A 27,857-nucleotide genomic window follows, 5' to 3' on the forward strand; every position below is an offset into this window, starting at 1 on the left:
CCAGAACACCAAATAATCATTGGAGACTTGAATATTAATACTATTCTTGACAATCATCGCCAATCCGATGGTTATTTATGTTTTCTCACCGAAAACGCTTTTACTCCGATAATTGACACCCCCACTCGAGTACAAGGCGCAAGTAAATCGTGCTTGGATCACATCAACGTTAAAAACATTGATTTCACAGACTCATTTGTTATAAACACAACAATTTCAGATCATTATACCACAGCGCTCGGCCTAAGAAATAAACCTTCCTCTCCTCCCAAAAATAAATATATTTCTAAAATAAATTATCACGCACTAATTTAGGAGCTGACAACAGAAAAGTGGCAAAACGTAATAAACCAGACTGACACTGAGCAAGCAATGCAGCAATTTATCACTAAATTACAATACTACATATCTAATCACACTATTAACAAAGTTATACCGAACAAACAATTTAAACTCATGCCATGGATTACCCCTGGCCTAGTCAAATCCATCCACAGACGTAATCAAATACATAAAAATGCTAAAAGACCACCAGATAATATTCTAGTTCAAGAACAATATAAGAAATATAGAAACTTATGTAAAAAACTAATTATTTCCACTAAAGAAAATTTCTACAAAAAACATATATACGAGAACACCATAACTCCAAAACGTTTCTGGGAAATATTTCGTAAAATTACCAAAACAAAAAACAGCAAATCGTCCTTCATACAATCATTGGATATTGAAAACGCAAGTACTACTAACCCCAAATTGATGGCTAATTTTACTAATTACTATTTCACTTCAGTAGGAGCCTCTCTCGCAAATAAAATCCTTGAAAAATGTAAGAAAACTGAATCTGAACTAGCCAACATACCTACAACTGATCTTAATCTTAAAACCGACGAGATTCAAACAACGATTAATGAAGTCATGAAAATGATAAATGAGCTGAAGTCATCGAATGCCTGTGGGCCAGACAAAATTTCCTCAAATCTGCTGAAAGTATTGAAACCATTTATAGCGAGTCCCATTGCATACATTTGTAATCTTAGTTTCAAGACAGGCACATTCCCAAACCACTTAAAACAATCAGTTGTTATATTGATTCATAAAAATGGAAACAAATCGGATATACATAATTATCGGCCAATATCTCTACTCAACTCATTCTCAAAAATTATCGAGAAAATCGTCTCACCCTCTATCTTGAAAGACATAAAATCTGATCTAGTAACCAGTTCGGCTTTCGACCAGGTCTAGGAACAGAAAATGCTATCGCTAAGCTGGCGGATATTATTTCCAATAATATTGACCGGGGTAATAAATCCATCGCTCTCTTTTTAGATCTTGCCAAAGCTTTTGATACCATCTCGCATAAAATACTTCTAAAAAAACTAAAGGCTGAAGGTATTCAGGGACTGCTATACAAATGGATGGATAGTTACATAACTAACAGATACCAAAAAGTTAAAATTAATGATACTGTTAGCGATCCGGCCCTTGTAGAATTTGGTGTACCCCAAGGGAGTACCTTAGGACCTATTTTGTTCAGTATTTTTATCAATGATCTGTGTAACAGCAATTTTTCCAATCATATTATAACATTTGCAGATGATACTGTCTTAATATTTGAAGGTAAAACATGGCACGATGTACACTGCAAAGCAGAAAGTGGAATAAAACAGCTAAAACTTTGGTTAGACTATAATCTGTTGACACTCAATTCGGAAAAAACTAAATTTATACGATTTACTGCGACAGAAGCGGGCCAACCCAAGGAAGCATATAATATTTTTATACATAAATGCATTGACTCCACTACCTGTAATTGCTATAAATTGGAATGCGTAGACAGTATAAAATACCTTGGTGTTATATTAGACAAATATCTTAGATGGGACGGACACATAGATCTAGTTGCCACAAAGGTTAGAGAGCTTACGTATATGTTTATGACAATCAGAAATATCTCACGTAAAAAAGAATTGAAAATCATCTATGATGCTATGTGTGGGTCACTTCTAGACTATGCATCCTTTATCATTATGTGTTGTACCTACCTAGTACTTTTAAATTAGAATGCTACCCAAGCAGCAGTTAATCTTATGTTTAATTGGATATTTCATTTTATTCTATTTCTTCTCTTTGTTATTCATATTTATACAAAATATGTTAGTAGGCTTAGGCACCAGTTAAAAGTACATATACCTATTATTTTAATACTATACTTATCAAACAACTTATCAAAATGTTAATACTCATCCTAATTTGGCTGTCCTAAAACGGGAATCCTCCTAGTTGGGCAGACAAAACATTTCTTAAATAATGTATTTAATGTATAATCTTTTACTAAATAAAAAAAAATATTTTCATTATGCGACAAATTAACACCACCAAAAGCGATTGAGGATCACGATAAAGGTCAAATAATTCAAGTAAGCTTTATAATGAGAGTATTTTTTGACATGTTAGTTGAGTGAACAAATGCGTCAAGTTCCGACCCATGCGTCGGGGGTTCAATTCATCTGCTTTGGTTTTGATTATTAAAGAAGAGAAAATTAGAAACATAATTTTGTGGACCCGAGGTCTGATGTTTACAGAACTACTAGTATTTCTCTTTTAGCGAAGGGCGTTCGTAAATAATATAATTATTAAATAAAAGGATGTTTTTGCAAATTTAACGGCAATCCCAAGCTATAAAATGAAATTTATTCCACCGTTATTACTACCAGACGTTCTATAATTTACAGAAGAAAAAATACACACAACGAAATGTAATAAAATAAATGTCCTACATTACGCGCAGTTCACATTGGGGTGCTTTATTTAGTGGGATGCGAAAATTGCCATGCTGATTTAGTATGGAATTTGAGAGTTTTACACTAGGAATTACCGTCCAGCGATTTTGACGTGAAAACGACTTTAAAAATCTATGCCGGGTTTATGTCAAAGTCATTTCAAACATCGATAACTCGGCTAAAAATAGATAAAACGTCAGTATCTTAGTTCCGTTTTAAAAAGTAAGGATGAAAGTTTGTGCCAGCACTGCTTCAACATTCGTGGCAGCCGAACTGCGCACGCGCAAAGCGAACCACGATTGTCGACTTTCCGGATTCGACACGTGTCCGTAAACGGGATCATATCTCGCAGACTAATTGTTATTCGATCCGAGTATACCGAGTGTTGTTTTGAAGAGTAGTGTGTATATAAATGTTACAACTCATCCTCGGCTTCAAGTGTGTATCTCAAAAAACACCAAAGATACGACGGTATGAATGTTTAATTGATGATTATAACATTATAGCAATCATTATGTACCTACGTTATTTATAAAAAAATGTATATATGTATGTAAAAGTCGATCAGGCGTTAAAATAAATAAAAAGACCGAAAATGTTATGGCAAAGTACAACCAGAATTACAACAATTTTTTTTAGGGTATACTATCTCTGGTCCCACGTTAGAATAACTCATAGCCCCTGATAGAACGGACGTATTCATTGTAATTATCTTACAATAATCAAGTACTATTTATTGAATACTCCCGATCTCTAGTTTATTTCACACCAAGAAGATAATTGAAAAGTATATCACAGCACACAGACACGCCCACATCACATTTCTATCGGTTTATCTCCTCGGTGGCGTATCTTTTGGCACCCAACCTGAACAGAGTTTATTACGTTTTCTCCGAACGTGAAAATACTGCGCGATAAAAAATGTTTTATTCTGTGGTGGTAATAAACGGGACACAAACGCGGAGAGAAATTCAATCAAATGCCAGATAGTTCAGTCTTCAATCATTCGGGATAAAATAGATGTACCACCATCCATCATTCATGATATAATGATATGATCACGGGACGGGAAGGGAATGTACCCGACTCGGACACGTTGTTTATCCGCATTCTCCCAGTCGGACAATATTGTCATTTTACGTTCTTGTCTCTGAATATTTTCCTACTTTATGATCTCAGTTTTCATGGACTTCTAGATGGGTATCGATTGTCCGCTGGTTTATGACTGTGCTCAAGTCAAATATTGACAACCATACCTATAAAAGGGTGGATTTCGTGGCGTACCTCATTGGAAGTTCAATCGGAGATTAAAAATGAATAATTCCCTATATCTAAAGGAATCATTGTGTCTCCCTTACTATCATAGTTATGAATACGAATTTAACGGTGTTAGAGAGAGAGAAAACACCAAGCTTTATATTCGAATCTAGAGGTTAACCACAAAAGAATTAAAATGTACACCTTTATGAAACCAAAAGATCGGAACCTAATTTGAGAAAATAATTATGAAAGTTTGTGATTTTTTTTATTAATTATTTTTATATGAAACGACGAAAGTGAGGTGACAATAATGTTTACAATACATTTGTCTAAAAAAATTATATCGTATCAGTAATTTTAGTTCAGTATTTAGACAAAAAAAACCTAAGGTGAGCCATATTTGACACTTGTTCGTGTTCGGCTTAAATTTTTTTTATTTAACAAAATTATATGTAAAAAATTATACAGTTTATAGTTTTCAGATACGCTCAGAAATCTTCCATTTATGATATATTCAATGTTTGGATTTTATTGCGAAGTGGAAATACGTACAAATCATCCGACCTTCTGACAACATCTTTAAGAAATATAACTGTGGCTAAATAATATAATGTCGTAGGTTACAAAAATAGTTTTTAATAAGAAAATTACAATTTACTAAAAAGTTTTTTTTAATATAAAAAGGAACATCTTCAGTGATTAACCTGTTAACTGGGGAGTTCAGTTTTGAATTACGCAGCATGTAACGGGCGCGAACCCCTTCACTAAGACGTATCAATACGTCACGCCCGGTGGACGTTAATTTTATTTTTATATTTTTATTTATTTATGCATCAAAAAAAGTGAAAACATCGAATTAAAAAAATAGAATATTTACAAACAATTATAAAGATTACAAAAAATATATAAAAAGGTTATAATAACACAACAATAAATAAAAGCACACAGATAAAAGAGAAACATTGAGTTTAATTAATTTAAATATGTAAAAATTAAAAACTCAATTTCCGTGTGATATGTTTGGAAATATACGTCCCGCTAGTTCCAGGGCGCAACATATATTTCAAGGACGTATTTATACGTCCTACCCGTACCCGATACTATTTACGTTTGACGTATTTATACGTCCCGCCCGGTTAACAGGTTAACTTATTTTGATAACTACTTAAAACACGATAATCATAAAAACATATCTGTTAATTCTTGCAAAATACTATTCCGTGCAAATTTGGCGTTAACAAATATCATAGGTGCTTCGCACGCAGGCAGCTAGAAGATTTCCAAAGGTTTGCCTGCACCCCTCGCATGTTTTGTATGAACCTAATAAATATGACGGAAGGTCCCATAGGTGCAGATATTCATAACTCACCTATGTTATTTGGGATTCATTTCGGACTCTATCTTTGGACTGATGGATTTTTAGCAAGGGAAATGGTGCGCTGTTTAATGTTTGGTAAAAATATAACACAAATTTATCTTATTTTTGTTGGGAGTTCACTACACAAACGCACTTTAGAAAAAACCGTGAGTCATATATTTTAGGAGTCACTTTAGAAAACAAAACAAAAAATCATATGAACTTGGGTCCGCAAAATACTCACAAATTCAATTCTGAATATTTATAATCTTCAACGAAGAGATGGATCACCTGCAACAAATTGATCCGTAATCGGCAACGAGTCTATCTGCAGAGTTTCAGTTCAATCGGGTGTCGGAATAGATGTAATTAAAAATACCAGGTGTCCGAAACAGTTATTTTTCTCCTTCTGATTTTACCTCGCTGAAGGTCGTGAACACCTCGGACTGGAATCTGCTGTCTATGACAGTATTCTTAGAGTTGATCGATAACGCAACGTCGAAGTTTGGGAAATTCTGGTCTACAGTGGAAGAATCAGTTATATCTGCTTATTTAATACCGTCTCGAGGCGAAAGTCCTCTTCGCTTTTCCCAGAAACAAAACGTTATCATTATGTTGCCTAGTTATTCCGTGATACGAACAATATTATTATTCTTAATTGTTTTACTAACGGTAAACTTCACGAGGTAACGTTTATGGAATTCCTTATCTTTTCGTATATTTTTGGTTTTAATAATTACTTCTTATCTAAATATTCAATATCGTTGGAACTCACTTGATGTTTGGTAGTACCTATACGAGTACTATACTACGTAGACTCTAAAATATATTACCACCGGAGAAAAAATGAGTAATAATAAATATTGTTATTTATTTTGGTATTGATCGTTTAGCTTTTCTGTCTGAAATTTCAAGAATTTTCTACATTTTGGCCAAAATTTACTTATTGTATGTGAATACCGCACAAGAGTCCTAACTGCTCCCAACGGTCGTAGCCAGTGAGTCTATGACATCCCTAATCGGTGTTGTGAGACACTGGGAAGTGGAATGATACGGGTAAGAGGAAGGTGGGGGAGTACCTGGCTATTCAGATCTGGTCATCAAACACGACTAAAGCAGTTTCAATCAACGTTTCAATTCTCCACTATGATATTCGATATCTTCCACTATGGAACGTACCACAAGTATACTATATATTTTTTGAATAGAATACATTTTGAAATAACAATAATTCATCAATTAAAATTTACTTGCGCACGCCGGGATTTGACCCGCGATTTTCAGATAGCCAGTCGAGAGCCTTACCCCTCGTTCACGGAGATTTACCACGATATGTTCAGTTAGCAAAGTAATTTCCGTGGTGACTTTTTTAAAGATCGTTTAAAATTAAAGGCGTAGTCCAATGATAGAAAAACACTCATTCAACATTTGTGTATCTCAGAAAGGATAAATGTAATAAGCAGTGCCGTGTAATAAAAATGTAATGTATTTCACGTTCCATCGGCCTCTATTGAACTCGACCGCTTTATCGGTAAATACCTCTCTCTATCCATGTGATGATAGGCAGCCGTCGATCGTTATCCAGTGAATTCTTAACATCAGCATATTAGTGAATTGTCTTCTTGAGTTCGGTACAGCGTCCTACGTATGGCGGGTGCACTGATATGCTCCTCCCACTCAAACAATCCATCCACAAGGACATAAAGATTTACACAGTAGCAAAAAAACGCTCACGTTTCACACCACTAGATAAATATATTATTACTTTTGGGGTTACTTAATTCCTTGTCAAAGCCCTCCATTTGAGGGCCTGCTTCCAAACAGCAGCCCTGTTTGACAAATCTCCCGATAAGCCACTGTAATCCCCTAACTTCAATATAGCGAGTACCTATATTATGATAAGTCAATAGATAATGGATAGATTGGTGGTAGAACAGAGTTAACATCATTATGTTATGTGGTTAAGTTACGCAGGTGTTTAGCGGTAACATTCGCGTTATCAATCCCCGTTGTTCACATTAGCTACTTTATTGTATCAGTGTTCTTAGTTAAGTCCTTATTACAACTACCGGATTTTATTCCATAGTTTATGGATTTCGGGTTAGCTTTTGTTGGTGCTAATTTTTATTGTATAACCAAAATTATTTACAGACTAATATTTTAACAATTTACAGTCTTACTCATGAAGTTCCCTAATACTCCGCTACAGCTTTGGTATAGCTATACGAGGAATAAGGCGGCCGTATACTGCTCGGGTTAAAATCTTTACTCATAATATAATCCTGGCAGATTATTTAGACTGGCATCATTTTGTTCCAAATCTCGAAAACACGGTCATTTTCGCATTTCACGTTTTGTTGATTACTTAACGTTTCTACATTTGTAATCTCTGTCTTTCACCATTGAAGTAATAATCATGTATTGTTTCATAGTGCTTTCACACAAACGAAGTATTGAATTCAGTAAGTCTAAACTTAAACTTTAGAAAAAATGTCTTTTTACAATTTATTTTTATTTTTTATTTCGTGTTTCGTTATATTAAAATAGTAGTTAAGGTAATATATGTTTTTAACAATTACAAAAATGCCACTAAAATAATGCGAAATTGAATTCTTTAATGGTATCCGTATTAGATATTTACTATACCTTTTGAATATTTTTTTTCATTTTTGTTAGATATTTTGGAATCAAATCCAAATTTAAGCTTTGTATGAAAAGAGCTACGCAGTCGTTCCTCTTAATGAGCGGTTTTTTCTGGTTTGTCTGATGGCAAATTTTAAATTCAATTCGTTCAATTAAACAGAGATGGCTATTTGTATAAAAGAAGTCAGTAAGATAAGGGACAAAAGAAATCGTATGAAACAATAACTCCAAAACTATTTTCTATCTAGAAAGCCAGACTTTCTCTAATTAGGGACCACCAACTGTCTAATCCTAATGCTTTAGTCATAGAAATATGACATGCTTAATTGAATAGCTCGGTAGCTACTGTATACCTGAAGTATTAGTAGTCGGTACCTAGTTACTATGATAATTAGTACCCAACTAGTTTCCTGGTGAATACTAATAATATGAACAGGTACTTTCTCTAAACTACTTGTGAAATCGATCCATCATCGATTATCGATTACCATCGCCTAATGATGGGTTTCATGCGCAAACTATTATAAACGGAAGAGTAGTTGTATGCTATAGCGATGAGTCGTTCATGAACGAGCCGCACAATTGAGCTAGCTCTTTTTGAGGAGCCGTATTCTCATGACTTCCGGTAAACCGCACAACGGATCAATTCAACTCTTTTTTACTAGGAGGTATTTTAGAAAAATTACGGAATTGAAATTATCCAAGAATTAATTGTTATTACATGGTCAAAGACGTGGACGACATTCATACGCTTACGCTGGGAACTGGGGGCCGTATCGGAAGAGTTGTGCCGGGAAGCCGTACTATTGGAGCGGTATCGGGCGAGCACAATATACTCATTGCTCTTAGTTCACCGCTCTCGTTAAATTGAGCCGTCGTTCAATTGAGTCGACTCTTTGAGCCGTAGGAAAATATTGAGCTCCCGCTTTAAATAAAATGAGTCATGACCTATCGCTAGTGTGCTAGTTTCAAGACAAATAAATAATATGAAAGCGATTAACTAATTATATACGCAACAAATTCGAATCGAAAGCCATAAACCGTTTTGTACCAATAAATATAATGTAATAAAACAATAACTTTGTTCATAACTACGATATTTGTTTATTTTATTAAGACCGACCGGTTTCGCTTAACACAAGCATCATCAGGATACAAATGAAACAACTATTTTCAACACACAACGTAATCTCCAACATGACCTTCGAAGACACCATACTTTTTGTTTCAAAGCATTCAACAAATTATGGTTTATATTATTCGAAAAAAAAAACAAAGTTGAAGCAGGATAGAAAGTTAAATGATAAATGATTTAAAGAGTGTATTATTTATTTAATAATTCATTTGGGGTTTGTATTGATAATGAAAACTCATTTAGGGCATATATTTATCCTGCCAACTCATGTTGGGCTTATATTTATGTTGACAACTCATTTGGGGCAAATATTTGTGCTAACAACTCATTTGGGGCAGATATTTATCCTTACAACTCATTTTGGACATATATTTATGTCGACATCTCATTCACAACTCTATTTGCAAATAAACTGATTGTTAAGTTTTGTAAGACTTCAATTTGATATTTGCCTTGAACGTTGAAATAGCTGTCACAGTAATAAAAACTAAAATGACTAGCAGAAATAACATTAAGTTTGACATACTTAAAATTTAAAAAAAATACTGTATTCTTTTTAATTAGTACCACGCCAAAAGAACAAAATCTACACACTCATATCGATAAAGATGTCAGTAGATATTTGATAAATAAATAAAAAAAAGTGGGTGTGTCAAGCCTACGCAAGACAGAAGTGAAACTTCTTTTGTTAAACCGTATGAACCACAATCAATTACGTATTTCACTCGTATTACACTCACGACGCAGTATACTAACCAACCAGCTGATGCTTGGCGTGGCGCAGTTCGCTGGTGTCTGAGAGAGAGGAAAGAAGAGAAGAGAGAGAACGTTCGTGAGCGGCTCCCCCACCTCAACAAGCGCATATGGTGAGAGAGGGACAGTGAACGGTGAGCGGTGGTGGGGGTACCCGCATTTTCGTGTCGATCCTGACTCGGTTTTACTCCGTCCATCGAAAATCCATTACGCGCCTAAAGAAGTTTCACTTCAAAAATATCTGATAAGAAATGATATCAACAATTAATAGCGATAAACAGATTCAAAGAGATTAAGAAGCAAGTGAAAGTATTTGGAAGCTAATTATTGATCTTGAAACTATGCAGATGAAAATTAATAATATCAGTTCGGAACGGGTGGTATAGATCCATGGTTCTGGTATGTGTAACTCTTGTGGAATGTTGATAAATTAAATTTTAATCATTTACAAACATCACACAATCTAAATTAAAATCGAAAACGTTAGACGATTTGACAAAATATTACAATATACTCGAATGCTCGTTTTGTAGAAAAGGCGTTTTAAAAATTTCATTTGTAATAGCTAATAATTAGTGGATATTTAAAAGTCATATATACAACTTTACAGACTTTCTCCGAGGGGGTAAACAGAGAATAGAATAACGACAAATCTCTGTATTACTCGCTAATTTATGGCCTCTTTCAAGGCTTACTAGCATCTAAATACTTTACGTATAAAAATAATCCAGATACCACACGGCACAAGAGAAGTTCTAGGACAGCACCACAAGAGCCGACCGCAGAGTGAACAGATGCTAAGTTCTCAATCTGCTGATCATGATGCAAGGATGAGGAATTAAAATATTGTAAGTCTATTCGTAACCAGGGAATGTTTGTCTTTATTTGATTTATGAACTTTTTTTCTTATATTTTAATTTGCTCAACTCCCAAATTAATATCGTACGGGCCAGAAATAAATCCCTAGCGTATATTATAATATAATGAAAAGAATTCCTCTCCTTAATATTCTGGCCAAAAATACGAGAGGGCTATTTTTACTATCATGTGGAGATTGTCCGTCAGGCGATCCAACATAAATACTATGGGAACGATATCCCAAAATAATATTCCTGATGTATTCGGATTCTAAACACTTTTCTCGAAATATGAATGAACAGCAAATGATATATTTTTAATAAGAACTGCGACAGAGACAGACTGAGATGTTCGGACTATGAACTTTATACAAATGTATGCACGACTGTAGTTAGGTTTTATTGAGGGAGATTATTTAATCAATAATAAATAAGGCGATATACAATTTATTACGAGTTCGTCGGCTCGATCTAATTTTATTATTTACAAACAGATAGAGAAAAACATACATTCCTGGTAGGTCACTTCAAATACTTAATATTTTTAATAACACACTCGTATTAAAAAAATTACAACTTTGCACGCAGAACTATAGTAAAAACACTAGACATTCATTTTACATTTGCTGTTTTTTTCTCCATTACTATTGATATTACATTTTATAGAAGATTCGTGGAAAAGTAGAGTTGATAAGACTCGAGAATTTAGGACTTTTGAAGACTAGAGAATTTAGGACCCTTTAAGACTGGAGAATTTAGGACTCTTGAAGACTGGAGAATTTAGGACCCTTTAAAACTGGAGAATTTAGGACTCTTTAATACTGGAGAATTTAGGACTCTTTAAGACTGGAGAATTTAGGACTCTTTAAGACTGGAGAATTTTGTGACCTTAAAATGCTTACAAAATCTTTCTTGTTTTTGCGGTACACCTGTAACTTTTTGCGGCACACTAGTTTGCAGCGGCACAAAGTTTGGCAGACAATGCTTTATAGTAATCACATGAAAAACTGTAGAGAAAAAAAACTGAGGTGATTTGGGTTAAAAAAAACAACAAACTGAATATTTGAAATTTGAAAATTTAGTCTCAAGACAGCTAAGAAATCAAACTCTACAGAAAATCTGTGTAATTTATTTGTTGTTGTTTCATTGGCAGCTAACACAATAATTTGATAGCTTTCCTAATATCTGGATATTAGCAGTGATTGTATATACTATCGCTATACAGCTCAGTTGCATTATTTCAACTAATATTATGACCAGTGCCTCATAGTTTACATTTCAACGCCTTTGTAAATGGATGTTCCGGAATAATTGATGTAACACGCTGTCTGCGTCTGCAGCTGTCTATCGTACTTCTTCACAGTATATAACACAGGACGCCGGGAGGAAAATAAGTTTCCTCAAGGATTACGTCATCTTCGGGGATACTGTGTGGAGGGTCTTTTTAAGGAAATAAAGTAGAGAAATTTCTGGAAATGAATAAGGTATGCACCATAGGTTAAAAGGAAAACACGAGAAATGCGACATGGGCGTGTATCGTGATACAAAAGTCCAGACCACCTAAGGAAGAGGTGTTAGTAATAAAATAAATGGTTCCCAGGGCGGCGGTACCCATACCAGCCTCAAATTGGTAGAAAGCAGTGACTTTACGGTTAGAAATACTAATGAAATAAAACAATAATAGCTTTGTATATAGCCATGAATTTATTCAATTTATTACGACCGACCGGTTTCGCTTCACGCAAGCATCACCAGGGTACAAAATTAAACAGAAATTTAACGTTTGATTTTGCAACCTGAATAAATGAAAATAAATTCGTGGGTACATACAAAGTTATTATGGCTTTATTTCATTCATATTTTTTAGTGTTCACAATAGAGGTAGTCATACCAAACCGTTACATCTTGTCAGTTTGTCTGTAGATTCTAACACATTATTTTTAGAGTTAACAATAAAAGTAGTCATACAAAACTGTCACATCTTGTCAGTTTGCCTGTAGATTCTACCACATTATTATTAGAGTTTACAATAAAGGTAGTCATACAAAACTGTCACATCTTGTCAGTTTGTCTGTAGATTCTACCACATTATTTTTAGAGTTTACAATAAAGGTAGTCATACAAAACTGTCACATCTTGACAGCTTGTCTGTAGATTCTACCGCATTATTTTAAGAGTTTACAATAAAGGTAGTCATACAAAACTGTCACATCTTGTCAGTTTGTCTGTAGATTCTACCACATTATTTTTAGAGTTTACAATAAAGGTAGTCATACAAAACTGTCACATCTTGTCAGCTTGTCTGTAGATTCTACCACATTATTATTTCTTAATCAAATCCATATTTTCTTCTTCTTGTGGTATCTCTTCTTTTGGGCATTCTCTGATTTGACCCCCGCAGCTCAGAAGGGAGAGTTATGTAATGTAAATATTTTTTTCCATTTTTGTATATATATAAGCACATAGATTAGCTCTCCAGTTTGACCCGGGAATATTTCTCTACAAATTGGGTAAACAAAAAAGTGATGTCTGATATGAAATTTAATATATTTGTATCTCTTGTGAATATTTACTTTTTTTTTCTAAATAAAAAAAAAGTAATTAATTTAGAGGGTATGCCACCACCCGCTAATTCAGACATCCAAGAGGTAGGTCATTGGTCCTTGTAATGCTTTAAATTATCAATTCGCCGGGTTATGAACCCAAGGCCTCTAGCTCCATAGCCCAGTCAATGAAGGGAAAAAAGACCCAATGTCGGAACTAACTCCCTGGAAGCTGAATTTTTCACAGATTTTAGAAGACCTTTAGACATGAATTTTTACAAAAGTCCCCGACTTTCCCCTTTGTGCTTCCTTCCCCACCCCCCCTTGAATATATTTTTCAAAGCCTTTCGGAATACGCTAATATCTCCTTAATGGTTTTATAAAATCAGATTATTTATTTTTTGTTTAGTTTCTTATTAGTTACTCTGAAAATTGTATTCTTTCATTTTTGCAAGAAAAGCTATACAATCTCTACAATTTATTAGTAAAGGAAAAATATCAGTTTTTAAAATAGTATTTCAGAATATATTTGCACATAACTTTTTTCTGAGCCTGTTAACGAAAAAAAATAAATCAACAAAACTTGTAGACAATATTTCTAGCTATAAAATAATGTATGTAATGATGGGTTTTAATTTATAATAAGGCACGTAGGCTGTTAATAAGGAGCACGGCGCGCGGCGGCTCGAACGCGCAGCGGTTCGCAGCGCAGCGAGAAATTACAAAAACCTTAGGAAAGTAATGATTAATTCATGTGTTTGCTTTTTTTATAACAAATTCATCTAACGTTGAAGAGTTTTATTGTTATTTACCAGTTTTAGTTCGGAGGGGCGGGGGGGAATATAAATATTTTCCCCTGCCCAATGAAGCGCTTTCATTATCCACCAACCGCCGTGCCCCGGTCTGGCTAAACAGTCATATTATGTTGTATGATTGTTTGTAACTTATTATTTAAATAAGCCAAAAATACCTACAACAGCGTAGGACTACCCTTTCACAACATTAAAATATTGCAGACCTTATGTTATGGCGAAGTACTGAAAAATCTTTTGTGGAGATTCTCACTTGTTTTATTATGTGCACCTATCAACAATAAAATACCGAAACAACAAATCACTTAAAATAGTGCATAGATCTAAAATGGTTTACTTTCAAACAAGCTTCTTAAAATATACCTCAAAAAATATTGTAATGAAAAAACGGTTTGTAAATTATATTATATAATTATCAATATTATCTATGACAAAATTAGGCAAATATTTAAATAATTTTCTAGTCAAGAGAGTCTTCCATTTATTCGTCATACTGGGGTGTGTTCAGACATGATAATCCGTTACGGTTGTAGCACATGGCAGAGCAGGTAAATCCAGATTTTCTGCAGCCACAGTAATTTCCACATCCAGACTTGCAGGAACAGTACACCATAGAAAGAAGGTCATCAGGAGCAAATTATTTCAAAAATTTCTTCTTTCCACCATTTTCATACTTACAAGTTTTTTTTTGGAAATATTTTTCCATAATTACGAATAAATCTCACCCCATTGCAAGATGATATAAGATACCTCTCGTGAGATTGTCTGCTTAAACAGATCGCTTATTAGCTTAGATTGAAGCAATCTGCGTTACAGGCTACTGATTCGTGACTACCAATTACAATAATAATTAAACGTGCACCAGTCTTAATTCTCAGTTCTCATTGCATTCCGCATTTAATTGTTTAAGACGATACAATACAATACAATACGATGCTGACGCTCCCGATGTCAGTAGTCGGTTGCTGATTGCTGGTTGCTATGCAGACTGCAGACTGTAGTCACAACAATGTTATTATTATTATTGTATGAACCAACTGTGGGAGAATATAATGTAAGGAAAGATTAAAACGTATAATTTACATTTACAATTTTGCATTTCCTGGGTGATTTTAGACAGGCAAGATTTCATTGCAATAAAGCCACGATTATCGTATATCGGATTCAACGGGTGAGGTGTGTTCAGGATGTGCCTTTCCTTTCCAGCTGTGTGGCGTGCCAGATCGGGAGAGGCTGGTTTGGGGAGACCCTTTGGCCTGTCCAACTGGTCACTCTTGAACACGCTGATCCCTAGATTCCTACCCACCCCTAATACCTTTTTCCTTCCCAGAACTTTCTCTCTTTCCTTTTATTAAAAAACACCCTCCACACAGCATCCCCACAGACGACTTCTGAGAGGCTAACTTGACTCTGGCTTCAATGGAGCTCCCGTGCCTGAGTTGGTCACTTAGAGTTAAACCAAGCATATCAATGGAAGGCATGTTGGGAAGTTTGATTCCGTTGAAGGGGACTAGATTTTCATTTCGATCCCTTTTATATGTGATTATAGACACAGGATTATTTTTTTCAAACGTTATTGTTGAAATTGTGCTTGTAAAACAATCCCAAACGTCACAATGTCAGTTAGGTTTATGTTACACTGGTTGACTGGTTTACGTGATTAGCGTACTAAGCCGGGGTAAGCAGTTCTAAATGCCACATTTTTTAAACTGATAAAATAAACATACATATAATACTTAGACACATCAGAAGAAATAAATCTTTGATGACTTCTAACCTCCCCCTATAGTCAAATTTTTAGGTGATCGAAATCAGAAAAAATGTTCTCCTGGACAATAACATTTGTCGTTTAGGACAGTTTTACACTACATTGACGATAATATGAAAATGCGAGTAATAAAACTTTAATCAGATCTCCTGTCTAGTAATCACCGATTATCTAGACAGGAGGCAAGGATAGTAAGCGGCGGCGAGGCGAGGTTTTTAGTAGTTTACCCTTAAATTATACTGTAAAATGATATTTGTATATTAGGAATACGCAAAACTACTTTTAAACATCTAGATTCCAGTAGTATTTGTGACAAAACTGTGGAAATAACTACTTCAAAGTTTGCTTTTGTAAGGTTACAAATTGTAAATATAAAGAGTAATTTACGTTGGGCGAATCGATCTATACTATACGATCAATCTTTCATAATTTTATTTGATATCATCAGCGAATAGGAGATATTTTGAGCGGTTAAATGGTCTTGCCAATGTCGTTGATGAATAAAAGAAAGAGGAGGGATCCTGGGTTCGATCCCTGGGGAATCCCAGAGTTGGTTTTGTATTCGCGAGAAATATGGCGTCCGTAACCGACATACTGATGACGATTGAGTAAGTAGCTTACGAAAGCGAGAAAATTCTGAGAGAATCCGATGTCACTCAATTTTTTAATAAAATATAATGGTCAACTTTGTCAAATGTTTTCTAGAAGTCTGTGGGTATATATAACATCGACATGTACAAACATTTCAAACGACTTATTAATATAGGTAGTGAGATTCATAAGGTTTGTTGAAGGTAATATAGTACATGTATAGAGTAATGTAGGTACTTTAGAATTATTTGCAAGATGAACAGATGGAGCGATTAGTTTATTTTGCAGGATTCTTATAATATGTGACTTCGTGTCAGTAATTTTTACTTTCATTAATTTCGACGAGAGCAAAACACACAACAACCTTTGGAATAAAAACGTGTTACAGCCACTACAAAACAGAGGCCATCTCTAATTTTATTTCCTGTCACAAATTAATTAAATCTGCTATGTAAAACACAGTAATTAATAAATTGACGAGTCAAGGTTCACGACATTTTTTCTTTGAAAGCAAACATAAAAGAACTAGTTACGTCAGCGAATCTATTGAAAACATAGAGAGACCCATTCAATATTCAAGACGCTTTTCAGTAAACTAGGTAACTACCTAATTCATAATAATAATATGCTTATCATTACTCGTGTGAGGGTCATCTTTTATGTTTTGTGTGTACATTATTTACATATATTTGAATGTGTTTAAATATCAAAGGTTGAGGTCAGACTTCTAAATAACTTCAAATGTTTACAGAGCTAATATTGTAATTAAGTGTGTGATATTTGACAATTCTTTGTGTTGATTAAACAATAAGTATTTGAGAAATTAGTAAGTTTGTGATGGAAGAATATTGAATCAAACTATGTTAGGTAACTGTGTCTACGTCACTCCATTATATTGATATGCCAGCCGGTTTCGCACAACCCAGCACAGATAATACACAGTTAGTCATTGGTTTGAATTAAATAACTTTTCGCACCCATTACAAAGGGGGCAATTTGTATATATATATATATATATCATGGAATAATTATAATATCTAAATTTTTATTGCAAGTCATGGAGTACCCCAAGGCTATAAACTGGGTACGTATCTATCCCTGAACACACTTTACCGTGGACATTCAATGAGAACATTGAGGGTAGGGAGGGGAAGGAGATGCGCAAGAGAAAGGTGGGACAGTACTTAGCTATTCAGATCTAGTCACCAAACACAGCTAAAGCTCTATTAAGTTAATTTTCGATTACGAATGGTGGTCTTTTACCGGGCGATACTGAGAGTATCAAATTTGCAAACCCAAGAACCGTATTCAAGTATTCTTACCTACATACCATTATTTTATACCAAATCAGAAAGTAGACAACAATAACTGTATAGAATTGTAACTTTGCTTGAATGGCCTCCGAAAATTTTTAACCTTACAACTACCCCAATTAGGGATGGAATAGTTCTACTTCTACTGGATGCAGGTGGGACTCTTGAGGTATTCACATCAAAATAATATATCGTGGAGTTACTGACAAACGTTGGTAACTAATAAAACATGTTTTGGAGTAAACTCAATTTTAAAGTTTGATCTTTATTGTCAGGGTTTTGGGAAAAAATGTTAATGTTAATTTGAAAAATGATTACAGAGTTGTTTCTTAAACAAACATGCTTATTTTCGTAAGTGTTGTTACAATATTTTCCTTGTCGATTAATTTAAAACAAAAATAAAGTTACAAAGCTTTATAAAAAAGGCACTGATTTTAAACCTACTTACCGACATAAGAGTGGACCCAAACTTATTCCAGACATAGATTATAATACATTAACATTAAAAATCATTGCAACTCGAAAAACCAAAAAAGGTATTTATTTTTCGGAATAAATTTATTGAGTAAAACCTCAAATTTAATTATTGAAGACAATATTAGTGATTTCTAAACGAAAATCTGAAACAGAAATAAAGTTATTCCGAAAAATAAATATTCATTTTAGACTTGCAGAAAAAGTCAATAGATGTCGCACATTAAAAAAAAATTAAAAAAAATAAAAAATAATAATAAAATAAGATAGGTTTATCTAAAAAGACGCTGTCTAGATTGCATTTAGTTCGGGTTGAATCTTGCGATCATACATAAAGATAGTTGCCATTAAAAATGTGCGGTGAAAAATGAAGACAATGTTGGTAGTTCTTATTCGAAGTACGATACAGTTAAAAGTGACCGAGGGGGATAGGGTCCCATTAGCTCAGTTGGTAGAGCAGTGTCCCGGAAAGACAAGGGTCCTGGGTTCGAGTCCTAGATGTGACCGTATCCTTTTCTGATTTTCTGTTTCAGATTTTCGTTTAGAAATCACTAATATTGTCTTCAATATTTAAATATAACAATTTGAGGTTTTACTCAATAAAGTTATTCCGAAAAATAAATAATAATTATTTCTCTAAAAAGTATCTTATGCTTTGAAAAACGCCAGAGTACAGGGGCAACCAAGGCATATAACATGTTCCTTGATTGATCAACCTTAAATAACGGTATGATATATAAAGCCAATTCATTTGGTATCAGGCTTTAGTTTGACCAATGCAATGGTTTTTGGACAACTTGCAGGCTGATTTGGAGAGGTAGGAGGAGAAAAATTAGTGGGAAACCAAAAAAGTATTGGCGAGTTAGTAATAATTATTGTCAGGCAGAAAGTAGTAACTTGAGGTCAGAACTACATGAATAAGACAAAAATAGTAACTTGAATTCAGAACTACATACATGTATAAGACAGAAAGTAGTAACTTAAAGTCAGAACTACATGAATAAGACAGAAAATAGTAACTTGAATTCAGAACTACTTGAATAAGATGGAAAGTAGAAACTTGAGATCTAGTGAGAAATCAAGGATTATTTGGTGGAAGATTGATTATCAGACTGGTTGGTTATCAAAGTGACTCTTGTAATAGGGAAACGTTTTATACTGCTATAATAAAATACACTTAATGCAATTCAACAGATGATACTAGATGTAATGTAATGTACGGGGGGGAAAGGCAATAAATAAAATAATTGTGATATAAAGGATTGTTAATTTAATATTTGAGATGGGGACATTTTTTAATGCAGCACAAGAATTCTAGGAAAGGAGGAATTTTAATATATTCATAATAGACAATGGTCCAATACTGTGACCAACATACTTACAGTAAGTTCTGTCTTCAGAGTAGAGTAAATATAAGAATAGATTTGTGTGGAGTTGATGAATATTATTAATTTAACTTTGAAGATTGCTTTTCCTTTGGTTTTTCCATCCCTAACAGTTCAGCATAAGGGTTTTATTGATTGATCCTACTGGTAATTTAAATCAGGATAGTTATTTAACTATCAAAGCATCAATTTCTTTCAAGCGTTCTGCCATATTATGTATTTTCAAGATCAACGTGTGGTTTTGGCAACTGCACTTCTCTGTAAACTGGGACTAAGAAAAATTATTCAAGAATGATTCCAGTTGACTTGGCTTACCCGTGTAGCAGATAGGGACATTGACAAAATCAAATACACCACCTACGTTGAATTATCAAAAATCATAACTTGATCACTGCGATGACGTCAAACATCATCTTGTCTTGTAGAAACGACAAATAATCTGAAAGCTTATAACAAACTCAAAAATGATCAGTTGCAGCCATGTAGAATCTACGACCAATTTCATTCAGTTCATCTTACAATGAACCCAAACGCAGGTTTACATGAATATCTGATACCGTATACAGAGTGTGTTTTCGACGTTGTGTGTAAGCAGACTTTATATAATACAGGTAACGGAATTTATAAAATTAATAGAAGCCTACAGAATTGCTTTCAGTACAAGAATGAGGGATTGTTTAGACTTTAGACATTCAGGGAATTGAGCTAACAATTCATGACCATATTACAGCCATATTATAACACCATCATCTCGGAGCTACATCCAAGGATGGGATTTGGCCTTCTCTATGCTCTATCTATATAACATGGTACTTTATTATAATTATGAACGAAATTGAGTTAAGATAAAATTATGTATTGTAAAAGGGACATACCTTCTCTGGCTTTTAAATACACCGTATTGGCTACAATATTCTCCAATTCCATGAGTTCCAGTGTGGCGGTGGATGGGGGACTGGGGGGAGGAGTAGGGGCTCCCTTGGCGGGTCCTTTCGGGGCCGGCTGGACTAGCTAGAGGGAACCAGCCCATTAATCCCACTGCACTGACACTCTCAATACACTGCAAGCACTCCTAACCTAACCTAACACACACAACATCAACACAAAGCTAAACCTCTCCTCACAAACCGTCACAGAACCGAACCAATAAAAGCCTTCTAAATTCTGTATTGATTCACTTTTGGAACAGACGGTGAAAATTCAAATATTGTGGGCTCACTTTGGAACAGGCGGCGAAAATTCAATTCTGATGGTTTCACTTTTGGAACAGGAGATAAAAGTTCAAATCTGATTGATACTTTACGAACAGGCGGAGAAAATTCAAATCTGATTTGGTTTACTCCTAAAACAGGTGGTGAAAATTCAAATTGGCGGTGATTTATTACTTTTTGCTTCGCAACCGCAAGACGAAATCCGGTGCAGTTTTAGAATAATTGATTAACCAGCAATTATATTGTCTTTAAAATTGATAAAGAAGCACTTTTAATTCAATAGAAACAAACGAATAGGGCAATTAAAAATTTATTGACAGGAGATAATTTTATACGTCAAACGGAATGTTGTATCAAACTTTGAGCCGAACAGAGATATCCCTGTATTGTATTAATATTTCCGTAGATCTGTTAATTTCACTGCACTTGAATTTTAAAACAGCAAAGTTTGTACGATAGAACGCCGAAGGGGTGTGGTTTTTTTAAGTTTGTAAAATTTCAAAGAAATATTACTGGCGCGATGTGTGTACTCGCAATGGCGCTCCAAGTCGCTGACTGACGGCGATTTTATTTCTCTCTGTCGGCCCCGGCGCGAGTAAAACGTCGTTTTATTTATTATTATCAGCGCGATAAGGGTTTTTTATGTGATGAGATACCCGCGGCGATAGCGGAACCGAAAGGAAGAGGATGCTGCCTATCGCTAACAAAACAATTTTTACTACTATTGGCCAATCTACTACGGAATCACTGAAAACGTAACAGATGAGTGTTGCCACAACCGCGACACATGACAGCCCATGTAGCGAGATTCTCAAAATAATATCACGGTGGTCGTGAGAGAGGATGGACCACCATATTACTCTAACTTGCACACATTCCTTGTTTTATTCACATTCATACATCGTCTCATACAAACTCTTTTTTATTTTGCCTTGAACAACTTTTATTTTAAATCAGTGCGCTTTTACCGTGTGGTCTACCTTTAATTTTGTACTTTTTTTTTTGTCTAGTGATATTTACTAATCTGTTTTAAACGCCTAACAACTGTTTACTGTATTAAGATTAATAAGTTTAAATTAGGTTTTCAGGCTGGTTTTTTCCACCATTATAAGTGATAAAAAATTTAGCTTAAAAATTATTAGTAATGATTCGACAATCGTTTCGAAAGAATAACGAACGTACGATATATTTTTAAAGGTTTTTAATTCCCAATATCTACGTCTAAAATAGCGACAATCTCAAATGCATAGATGATACATAATATATGTAAATCCGTGCATCGATGTAAAGATGATGAAAATAAATGTTGAAAAACTAGATGTTTAAATCATATGGTGTTTTTTTACAGTTTCGAACAAAATCTTTTTCTCTCATGTAAATTGTCGATAGGAAACAACCTGAGATATTAACAAAAAATAAATGGCGTGCTCCACATTTTTTGTTGTTGTTGTTTTTAGTGACAGAATACAGATTTCAAAGAAATTATCATATTAAAAACATGTTTAAATAATTGGAATGCATCTCGTCCTTTATAATGGTTAATGGTTTACATTAGCTCCACACAGGAATCCCTGGGAAAAAATAATCCCTCTGGGCCTATTTCATCTTTGGGGATGCTGTGTGGAGTCTTTTTAGGGAAAGGAAGGGGAGAAAGTTCTTGGAAGGAAAAAGGTGTGAGGTGTGGGTAGAAATCTTGGGGTCAATGTGTCTAGAGATAGACGTATAAATCAATCTCTCCCACTGCGGTGAAAGAAGATGGGTCGAGAGAGTCCGGGTGGAGAATTCAAAGGGTGTTCTTCAACCAGTCTCTCCCGATCAGGCACGCCACGCAGTAGCTGGGCAATACGTCAGTTGCCAAGACCCAGACAAACCTCAACTCATGAACACAACATCAGTTCACCCCTGATTAGTCACCAAACGTAGCAAAACACATAGGGTGACCTACTACGGCAAGGTTGTTGGTTGTCCAATAAATGGTTCCCGGGCGGCGGTACCCATACCCGCCTCCCAAATAGAAATTATATTTCTGACAAAAGGGGTCTCTCCTACATGGAAAAATGCCACAAAAAAAGAAAATTTAAAAAATCTTATCGTTAATTTTTCTCAACATTTCATAGAATTTAGCCAAAATAGTCAAATGTGTAATGTATGGCAACACACATCTGACACGAGGAACATGCACACCAACCTGAAGAAGATTAAGGACAATTAAGAACTACCAACATTGAAGACTTGTGTATTTGTAACTTCAGATCAGTTATTTATATTATAAATTTTTAATAAGTGGATAAATAATAAAAAAAATAAATATAATAAGTACACCTTTCTAAGGTATTTTATTTAGTTATTGGTACACTACATTATACATTATCGAATGAATTCATTTTTGTGAAAATGTAATTGTGTTCTTAGGTAGGTATATATATATTTTTTTTTTTATTTTGGCTCTGATGACTTTGCTGTTGAAAGTTGAAACTAATAGGCGTGCGATTAAAAAACATAACTAATTAAAAATATAGTTAATTAAAAAATATAATGTGAGTAATCATTAATGCTAATTTTATACAAATATTTGCCGCTAAATTTCGCACTTCTGCGACCAAATTTAATGAATAATTCTTCAGTCTTCTAAGATTAAGGGCATTAGGTGTTCCTTCCTATCGGAGGTTGGATATCATTAGCACAATCAATAATTAATATTTTTGTCCTCCAAAATTTTGATATTCACAAAATGATTTCTACGAAATAAATACTTACTACTACCACGGATACGAAAAATCTAATATCCATAAATAAACCACCCACACAATATCTCGACATTAGCGACATCTTTACGTACAAATTTGTACGAAATGTCGGTAAAGAATAAATTAATTTTATTAATGGCAATACTTCACGTCAAAGTCGGATTTCAAACTTCAAATCTGAAACGGTCGAAACTCGAAACAAAAAGGATTTTTGTGTAATTAAGAACCAACACTATAATTCCTTGAAACTGAAATACACCATGAAACCATTTTACAATTAAATGTTACGTGCTATAATCTGTGATACCAAGTGACATTACAGTTATACCAAGTTTTGTTGTTCCCGGCCTCTGTTAAATTCATTCGCATTCCTAAATCATTATGGAAGTCTCAATGGCAAATAATAATAGTTCAATGAACCTCGAAGAAGTTTTGGAGAAGTATTCCTTTTTAAAAAGTCAATTCGAAAACATTTCAAAACTTTACGATGTATCTCAGCAAGAGCTGCACGACATGAGAAGGAACCACCAGTGTATTGTCGATCTGAAGGAGCATTTATCTTCAGAAATCGACATCCTGCAAAGAAACGAGGGTAAAATGAAGGCAGAGTGGGCTCAGAAATATAAAAGTCTGCAAGATGAAGCCGATCAGTTCAGAGAAGACAAATGGAAAGAAGCAGAAAATTTTACGAACACCATAGATACCTTGGAACGTCAAATAACGCAGCTTAAACAAAATCAAGTTATCGATACAGTTGAAAAGACTGTCAGCCAACTCGACAACACTAAGATATTTGAAGATATCCGCGCATATGAGGAAGAAATTTCAACTTTAAAGTCGACAAATGAAGAGCTGAAGAAAAAATTGACAGAAACACTTAATCTGAATGAATTCAATAGGGCTGAATTAGAATCGTTGAAAGAACAAGTCGATTGTTTGAAGAGTAATTTAAGTGTTAAAAAAGAGGAACTTTCTTCCGCAACTGATATGCTCCACTCTGCTCAAGAAGATTTGTGCACCGCCACCATGGAATTACAACAATTGAAGAGTGCCAGCACTACATTTGCAGCCAAAGGCAACTCTCTATTTGCAGAAGTGGATGACAAGCGCCAAGAGATGGTAAAAAGCATGTCGTATATGAAAGATAAAGTCTACCAACTTAACAGGGAGCTCGTCAGCAAACAGGCGGAGATAGATTCTCTTCTCTGTGAGAAGAAAACACTTTGGGAGGAATACGCCGGGCAATCTAATCACCACGATGCTGCTTTAAACCGCGGCTACGAGCGTCGCATAACAGAACTCGAAAAGCAAACAGATCAACTGAACAGAGAAATAGCTCGCTGGTTCACAAAGAACATGGATCCGAACTCATCGGAAGCGGCCCAATGGCTGTCAGGCGTCATGGAGCATTACAGAAAAGAGAACCTTCGTTTAACAACTGACCTTTCCGCAGCCAGCGTTAATAACTTATTCGCCGAACAAAAACTACGACAGTTACAGCGACAGATTGTCACTTGGAGAACTAAGGCGATGGAGACGAAAGCCACCGCTTCTGAGTTAGAAACCAAGTTACAACTCGCTGAAAAAACGCTTCAAAATGTAACTAACATTAATATTACTCAGTGTGAAGTAGACAAGACAGAGAAGCCAATTAAAACTGAAGTCCCAGTGGAACTCAATCAGACTAAAGATGAGGTTAATAACTCCACTCTGAGAGAAGGTTTTAGGGAGATTAACGTGAGCACGGCGAAGAAGTTGTCCCAGCAGTCTTTCACTGGCAGTGCCAAGTCCAGGGACATCATAAAGCCGGGAATCCTAACTTCAATAACATCGGATAGTAAGATGATCAAGAAAACCACGTCCTTTAAATGACAATCAAAATGTCAATAATACAATATAGTATTTTTTTTAAGAAGGTCCATTTATATATAGTATTTCATTTTCTATCTAAGAACAGAGTTTTAAGTTTCAATATAATACTTGTACAAATAATAATATTAAAGTATCATTAAAAAAACATCTCATTATTTTCTTTGTAAAGTCAACATTATTTCCGTAAACAATTTTCATACAAACCATAATTTCTTTGATAAGAACCGAAAGTAAGATTTTCTCTCATCCAGAAAGAAGATGTCTGCATTTTAAGATAGAGGAATACTGCTGATAGACCCATTGTAACTTCTCCCTCTTTCACACACAAATATTTATAAATAATAGGATGATTTGTATGGCGCCGTTTTTGTGACAAATCACCTTAATGGGGCCGACAGACGTAGCTATAAAAGATCAAAAGATATTTGGCTTGGCGTATTTCGGCATATCGCTCGCCGTACATTTCCAATTGAAATGTATGGCGAGCGATATGCCGAAATACGCCAAGCCAAATAACTTTTGATCTTTTATAGCTACGTCTGTCGGCAGCATAAAGGTGCTGTAAAAATATGTAATATATTTCTATCTTATTACTAACAATAGACTAGACAAACTATTATCAACTTATAGTCCAGTCAGTGGGGAGTTTTACCTTGCAAAAGGTTAGGTAGTAGCAATTTTGATATATGTTGTTAAGATTGGGACTCTAAGGAAAAAAAAAAGTTTTCGACCTTGGGAGGGTCGAGCTCGACCCGCCATCTTGGATTGAAGGTGCCAAAATTTATTTTTTTCAAAATAATTGTGAATTGGTCGTTTTTACAACCAAATTGTTGAAGACAAACTTAAAGACAACTAAATTACCTACATTTTTTGAAGAAAGTATTTTTTTGTAAGTCTAATAGGTAACGAGTTACAGTGGCGGAAATGTGAATATTTTTCTAAAAAATGATGAAATTCCCAACTTTGTAATTTTTTCGGGTTATTCATTACATAATTATAATAATTTTGCTAACTCATTTCCACACCACCATGAGGTAGAGAACATGGCGCATTTTTTATTGTGGTATCCCCAGTAGGTCTACTCCACAGATATACCAGCGATGGTAGATTTCGAAATTATGTTACATTACTATGAATTATGTTACTATAAATTATGTTACTTAATAACAGTCTTCGTCATCAATGTCATCATCTAACTCATTGCCTGTGATACTGAGATTCTGGGCTTCCATTGCCAAAATCTCTTCTTCTTCGTCCTCGACATCGATGTGAACCTCTGGCGAATTTCGGCATGTTTGACCATTACAACACCCACATAAAATAGCACACTTCAATCCAGCTTTCCTGCAGCTACATGCAACGCCGCATCCTTTTTTACAATTGCATGAAATAAATTTTAATTAAGTCTTGGGTGCTGGTTTCTTTGTCATTCTTACTGGAACAAGCCCGTTTGTGTCACGTTTCCAGCCCCAGTTTTCTGGATTTTTTTGGATTCCATACCATTTTTGGACTTGATGGTACGTTCTAAATGCATGGTACCGTGCAGCGTCGTTCGTTGGTGGCAAAGAGGCAAGATTGAATTTGCTTTTTGCTGTCGACTTTGCGAAACGTTTGTAGCGGACTTCTTCCAAGGTTTCCTTATCCATGTCACCCCCGTACAAAGCAACAAGAAAGCGTGTTCCTGCAACTGCTATGTCTTCTGGTGTTGCATCATGTTGTTTGAAGATTCCTATCATGGCATTGAATCTTGTGTCGTTTTGCACAAGTGAATTTTTTTTGTTTTTCCTTGGTTGAAGAAGGACGATATTGTATCGCAGCCGCTAAAGGCATGAAAAAACAGAATATTCTCAGCCGCCTCTTTGTATTTCACACTATTCGCGGAATACAGTCTTTCAAAAGTTTTGCCTCTCCCAGGTTTGCGAAGATATATACTACTTTTGGGTGGTGCCAATGCTGTCAGCAGAACTAGGAGATCAACGTCTTTGCCAATAATGAAAACAGCGTCATATGATGAACACAAGGAAATCGCAAAATTGACAATCAACTCATCAGCATCTTCTTCAGCCTGCTTAACTGTAAAATCATCCTGTATAAATTGCTTTGTAAGCATCGAAATCAGACGGACTTTGTTATTTTCATTGGCTAAAAATCGTTCTTGTGAAACTTAAACTGGCATTGTTTCATCGAAAAGAACATCTGCAGACATGAGCATCCAGGCAACGTCCTGTAACCAGGACTCAATCAGTGTTGCCAAGTCAGCTGTAGACTACGATCCCACTATAACAAATCAACGTCATCGAGCACACAGATGATGCTATATAAGTATATTGTAACCTAGAAATACGTTAAA

The 27,857-nt window shown here is 34.9% G+C and overlaps 2 protein-coding genes across 2 annotated transcripts in view; one reads left to right on the forward strand and one right to left on the reverse strand.

Annotated features, from left to right (window-relative positions):
- Gprk2 (G protein-coupled receptor kinase 2) overlaps positions 1-21,620 on the reverse strand; it is a 241,790-nt gene extending 220,170 nt beyond the window's left edge. The window contains exon 1 of the mRNA XM_089646948.1: positions 20,553-21,620. Coding sequence (XP_089503074.1) covers positions 20,553-20,604 — 52 coding nt within the window. The 5' untranslated portion in view covers positions 20,605-21,620. The remainder of the gene's footprint in view (positions 1-20,552) is intronic.
- Positions 21,621-23,800: 2,180 nt separating this feature from the next.
- Spindly (spindle apparatus coiled-coil protein 1 spindly) lies at positions 23,801-25,585 on the forward strand. Its single transcript, XM_089646818.1, has one exon. It carries the CDS (start codon positions 24,017-24,019, stop codon positions 25,505-25,507), a length of 1,491 nt encoding a protein of 496 aa, XP_089502944.1. The 5' UTR covers positions 23,801-24,016; the 3' UTR covers positions 25,508-25,585.
- The last annotated feature ends 2,272 nt before the right edge of the window (positions 25,586-27,857 follow it).

This window comes from Hesperophylax consimilis, chromosome 25 (genome assembly GCF_061612785.1).
Source record: "Hesperophylax consimilis isolate HC1 chromosome 25, BYU_Hcon_1.0, whole genome shotgun sequence".
In the NCBI taxonomy this organism is placed as follows: Eukaryota; Metazoa; Arthropoda; class Insecta; order Trichoptera; family Limnephilidae; genus Hesperophylax; species Hesperophylax consimilis.